This window comes from Ostrea edulis, chromosome 5 (assembly GCF_947568905.1).
Source record: "Ostrea edulis chromosome 5, xbOstEdul1.1, whole genome shotgun sequence".
In the NCBI taxonomy this organism is placed as follows: Eukaryota; Metazoa; Mollusca; class Bivalvia; order Ostreida; family Ostreidae; genus Ostrea; species Ostrea edulis.
Window position 1 is genome coordinate 72965820 of NC_079168.1, and position 6172 is coordinate 72971991.

General features: G+C 34.4%; 1 protein-coding gene across 1 annotated transcript in view; it reads right to left on the reverse strand.

Annotated features, from left to right (window-relative positions):
- Positions 1–4878, reverse strand: part of LOC125650047 (uncharacterized) — a 10610-nt gene extending 5732 nt beyond the window's left edge. Inside the window, exon 1 of the mRNA XM_048877982.2 lies at positions 3820–4878. Within this exon, the coding sequence (XP_048733939.1) occupies positions 3820–4019 (200 nt within the window). The 5' untranslated portion in view covers positions 4020–4878. The remainder of the gene's footprint in view (positions 1–3819) is intronic.
- Between the last annotated feature and the right edge of the window lie 1294 nt (positions 4879–6172).

The following is a 6172-nucleotide window of genomic DNA, read 5'->3' on the forward strand; positions in this document are numbered from 1 at the left end:
GATATTCAAGTTTGAAACATTAGAAAGTACAAGTACAATAAATATTAAAATATAATTATAATACTGGGGGCAAATGAAAAAAAAAGAATATAATTTTGGTACTTTTATTTTGTAAAGAAAAAGGAAGTGTATTAGTTTTTTAAGGGTATGGAAGTGCGAGGTGGACCTTATAATGAAATACTAATTACTTAATTACAAACACACTTCAACGATATTAATTAATGAGTACTGACGGGACAGTCGTAAGTCCAAGGGTGATAACTCTTATGAAAGTAAGCTAATATGTACAGAAATCTGTAGTTTATCATCAGAGGTAAGTTATTATAAAGGTATATATATATATATATATATATATATATATATATATATATATATATATATATATATATCTTATTATCACCTGAAACAACATACGAAAAAAGTCCAGAAAGCAGTCAATAATTAGAAATTTTGAAAGCCTTAGGGCAAAAGCTTTAATGAAAATAGGTCAATCGCAGGAAACTAAACTTTGAACTGTTACATGTAGTTAACGATATAATATCAGAAGAAAAAATCCGAAAAAGCGAATAATTAGAAATTTTCAAAGTCTATGAGCAACAAGTTTCATAAAAATAGGTCAATCGATATTAAATTCGAACTTGATTTGTACTTCCCAATCATTACCCCATTACCTAAACATTCCGGAAAACTGATTACGACGAAATGACGTTTCCTTCTTGTTTGTTTTCGCTCTGTACGTGTAATGTAAACAAGTATCATGTGTACGTGTAATGTAAACAAGTATCATGTGTACGTGTAATGTAAACAAGTATCATGTGTACGTGTAATGTAAACAAGTATCATGTGTACGTGTAATGTAAACAAGTATCATGTGTACGTGTAATGTAAACAAGTATCATGTGTACGTGTAATGTAAACAATAGTGTAGCGGACAATATAAGAGGGAACTTATACTGCCTCGCTAGTGAGCTAGCTTTCCTAGCAACGTGGTAAAGTCTCTCTCTTGATCACACAAGTTAAGCAACGGCGAGAGTGATCAGCTCTTGGCTGGTGACAGTTACACGTTACAATAGTCTCGTGTGTCTAATACTTCTGTATGTGTAATGTAAACAATAGTCTCGTGTGTCTAATACTTCTGTACGTGTAATGTAAACAATAGTCCCGTGTGTCTAGTACTTCTGTACGTGTAATGTAAACAATAGTCTCGTGTGTCTAATACTTCTGTACGTGTAATGTAAACAATAGGCTCGTGTGTCTAATACTTCTGTATGTGTAATGTAAACAATAGTCTCGTGTCTCTAGTACTTCTGTACATGTAATGTAAACAATAGTCTCGTGTCTCTAGTACTTCTGTACGTGTAATGTAAACAATAGTCTTGTGTGTCTAGTACTTCTGTACGTGTAATGTAAACAATAGTCTCGTGTGTCTAATACTTCTGTACGTGTAATGTAAACAATAGTCTCGTGTGTCTAATACTTCTGTACGTGTAATGTAAACAATAGTCTCATGTGTATAATACTTCTGTATGTGTAATGTAAACAATAGTCTCGTGTGTCTAATACTTCTGTACGTGTAATGTAAACAATAGGCTCGTGTGTCTAATACTTCTGTATGTGTAATGTAAACAATAGTCTCATGTCCCTAGTACTTCTGTACGTGTATGGATTTTCGTTTCCAAATCCATAATTAAATTCATTGACGTAGGCACTGTAAGGTTTAAATTTATGCAGTATGAAGGGATGAATATTTTAAGTGGTATTTCAAAAGATTGGTGCATATATAAATTCCGATAAAGGTTTTGTTTTATATACGAGGCAAATATAATATGCATGTACTCGATTGTCCTGACGACAAACTCTACATAGGAATAAAACGCATAACCAAAAAAACTGACACTTTAAATAAAACTTTTCTCTGCTTGTACAAAGAATTCTTCTGTACATTAATCTAATCAAGAGCGGGTATACTTAGAAATGGTTTAGAAGATATCCCTATATATCGTAATCTTTTAAACAAACTTTAATTAAGGTACGAAATAGGGTCCAAATTATTAGCATTTTGTCCGCACTCCTGCCGCTTTTCCTCGAGTTTAAAGGCCTTTGTAGTGGAAAGCCTTCAACAAATGATTTGTTTGGATTAAATAATGAGTATACGCGTCATTCTGGGCATAGACATGCAACCATCGTGTCAAGAAAGACATACCTGTTTATCATTTGTCAATTACTGATGTATTATCAAACGGAATGGGCCACAGGCATTGCCTACAAATGCCCTATCGACCCGCACAGATCGATATAATGTTGACAGATTTGAGAGTTAATTAATGACTAATATGACTCTGAAGTTAAGAGGATACAGATGATGGTGGTAAATTTGATGGACATGTATCTAGGTTCTCACATCAAGAAGATTCTGCTACAAAAGACACAGTGTGTACACGTCAAATCCAAGTATCAACATAGGGTATGACAAAAATACAAAGGGCAAATCAAGCCTCATTTTGAACTTACCACAAATTTGATATAAGGATGTTTAGATAATGGGCTGATTCCTGAACATGAAGTCTTCAAAATGTTTTGCAGAGAAAACGTTTACTACAAATTCGGAAACAACAGACTTGGGGGTCTTACTCTTATGTGTTCATTAATGACCCAAATGGTATTGAGTTTGACCTTTTTGTACTTACAATTCAACATTTAGCTTTTTAAAAAAATTTAACGTAATTAGATCTTCATAATGCTTTTTGTGCTATGTTATAAAGTAAAATAATTTAATTCCACAAAGTGATAATAACAATTTTCCTAACATCGCCTTTGTATCAATTTATTGTGACCTTTTTGCATTTTTGAGAAATATTACGTGACCGTAATTCACTATTGACAATGACAATGATTTATTTGCTCAAGCACAATAACAATTACTGGCAAAGACACATATTATAGATTGTACCATAAAAACAATACTATTCTAAATACAATCAGTGATTTGAATGCATGAATATGGCACCAGACAAAATCATATTATGTTATATTACACTGTATGTAAGATGTACATGAGATAAAGGGACCGTATTAGGTATATAGGAATAGTATATGGAGTCATAATACATATATAGGAATAGTCATATAGGACTTTCTCATGATAAATTATGTAGTCATATTAGAATCAGTTGCTTTAAGGAAATTCCTTTTATTTGACAAATCTTCATTAAATGTAGACAGACATTTCAATACACTATATAGGACTTGGAGTTCAATATTATTAACATAAATTTTCTGTCTTGATATAATAATCTCTAAAGTCTTAAACTTTCTTTAAAATTTGAAATTAACATCTTTATATCCTAAAATTCAAAAAGAAAAATTATCGAGTCCATGTTGAAATTATTGAGATAGAGAGCTGTAAGTAGTTAGTGGATGGAATTCTAAAGGTTAAAAACGTTCTCGTTGATCTAGATATTCACGTACAAGTATACGGTATTGTCGCACGGTTCTTCCGATATTGAAATGTACATTTTCCCTATAGAGAAATGTCAAACTAAGTGAAACTTGAACGTCAAAAGGCCAAGAAAGCTCACTCGAGATTCATCATACAATTGTGTTTAAAAATAAAAGAATTCAAAAATATTTTTGTTTTATATTATGAAAAAGTTCTTTACATGAAAATTTAATGAATGTTAGAAGTGCTAGGTTTGTTAACCAAACAATATCAGCTCTGGGTCAATTTTGCTTGGAACCATCACGTGGTGTTGAGTTATCAAAATTGTCTTTAATGAGAATGTAAATCGAACACGTTCAAGGTCAATAAAGTTCTGTTACCTGATGAGGGTTTCTTTAGCAGTATCCGCCATCTTACGAGACACGGGTTTCCATCCATTGCGAATGTTAAAGATCTGTCGGTAATTTGAAAATGGTAAGCGCGGATCCACAACTTTCTGAGTGGACGAGGATTCGGGAAGATCAGCTGATAACTTGGATTTGCCCTTGGAGCGTTTAAATTTAGATTTCAGATTACCCATTTTAGTCACGTTATCAGTTGTTTTTTTTTTTTATTCCATTGAGGGATGCCACACGGAACTGTAAACTAAGAGAGCTGTGACTTTCCGAACGTATCAACCGAAAAGAGGCTTTTTTCGTGCAAAAATACGATAGAACGACGCCCCCTTAATGCATGCACACTCATTAATCTCGTGGAATAAGCAAATACTCGGTGTAACCTTGCCAAGTCTCCCTGAATTATTTTGTTGTTGAAATTTTTCGTTACACTGCGTACAGTTCCTCTTGAAACACTTATTATTTTTTTTTTTTTTTACACCGGTAACACTTTCTCGTTTTTGTGTTCCGCTGACTTCTATGACAGACAAGATTTTTAATGACCAATATCAGTCCGTAATCCCGTAATAAGTTCTTTTCAACCAAATCTGTGCCTCATTTAATCCTTTCAGTATATATGCATTGTTACGGTTCAATATGTAAATTCAGGCTTTAAACGAAAATATTGCCAAACATTTACAGGTATATATATATATTTGGCGATTTAAATGCTCCTGGTTTCAGACAGCTCCGAATTTTAGATATAGGAGAAACAGAACAGCACTTCAATATTTGCACACCAGCATGATATCAACACATTTAGTCTGCTTTAATCAGTTGATAAATGCCTCAATATTTCATTTCATTTTATGTACTTTCCTAAAAGTTTGGCAGGTGCCTAGTGTAACCCTTTCCTGGTGACGAGTGAGGTAATTGAACCGGGAAACAAGGCGAACAACCCTCTTACCAAAGTGCATGTACTTTAAAGTACTTCAGTCTTGTAATTTCCTATATATAATAAAATATATTCATATAAATGAATGAAACTAAATCTAAAATCAAAATCAATTGAAAACTATATGCTAGCTGTCATAACACGACATATTCTCTTTAGAGAAATGGACAGACATTGCTTACATCCACAGAGAAGTGGACAGACATTGCCTACATCCACAGAGAAGTGGACAGACATTGCCTACATCCACAGAGAAGAGGACAGACATTGCCTACATCCACAGAGAAGTGGACAGACATTGCCTACATCCACAGAGAAGTGAACAGGCATAGCCTACATCCACAGAGAAGTGAACAGGCATTGCCTACATCCACAGAGAAGTGGACAGACATTACCTACATCCACAGAGAAGTGGACAGACATTGCCTACATCCACAGAGAAGTGAACAGGCATTGCCTACATCCACAGAGAAGTGGACAGACATTACCTACATCCACAGAGAAGTGGACAGACATTGCCTACATCCACAGAGAAGTGAACAGGCATAGCCTACATCCACAGAGAAGTGGGTGTAGGCTATGCCTGTCCACCTGTCTAGAGAGAATATCATAAGATAGTAATACCCGCACGCAAAACATCCTCTTCCTCGTACTTGTGTAACTAGCAAAAGAAGCCCCTATAGCAATACCATACAACATACCCTATGCATGTCAAGATGCATCGAGTACTCTGTTGGGACGGTGCCCTGGGGTAATCTAAAACCCTATTTCACATGTTAAAATATAGTTTAAACAATTGAGGTCCTGACCTTTAAACCATATATATCCCTGCTGCACTTATCAAGATGCATGGAGTGTTTTGATGTACAAGTGCCCGTGTCGTCCCAACCCCCATCACGTTTTTATTTTGTCCAAATATCTTTAAAATGGTTGAAATTCAAACCCTTAAAGCAAATATATTTTTGTTGCACATGACACATTAATGGAATGAGCACCAGCTTTTTGTTCGTCGTTTTCCTCACCCCATTTGCCCCACAATCAAGGTGAAAAAGAAAATTCTGACAACTTATTGCACACCTAAAGGACACCACCAATCATCTCCCCAAAACGAATTGGCTGCTGCATAAAAAGTAAGAAGAGTTCTGGGAACAAGGTTTTTCTAAAGAAGAATACCAAAAGCTGTTGACATATAATTGATTTTATCCCACATAAGGAGAAATACTACAACAGAGAAATTTGATAAATGGATGAAAAGTGGAGGACTTGTACAATAATTATTTTGAAATTGAAAACTTTTAAATTTACTTCACTTGGTCAAAAAATGCAGTTTTAGTAGAAAGTAATCTTTAAAAAAAAAATTAAAACCGCTGCTGGACTCGAGCCCGCGATCTTCAGTTTACACGC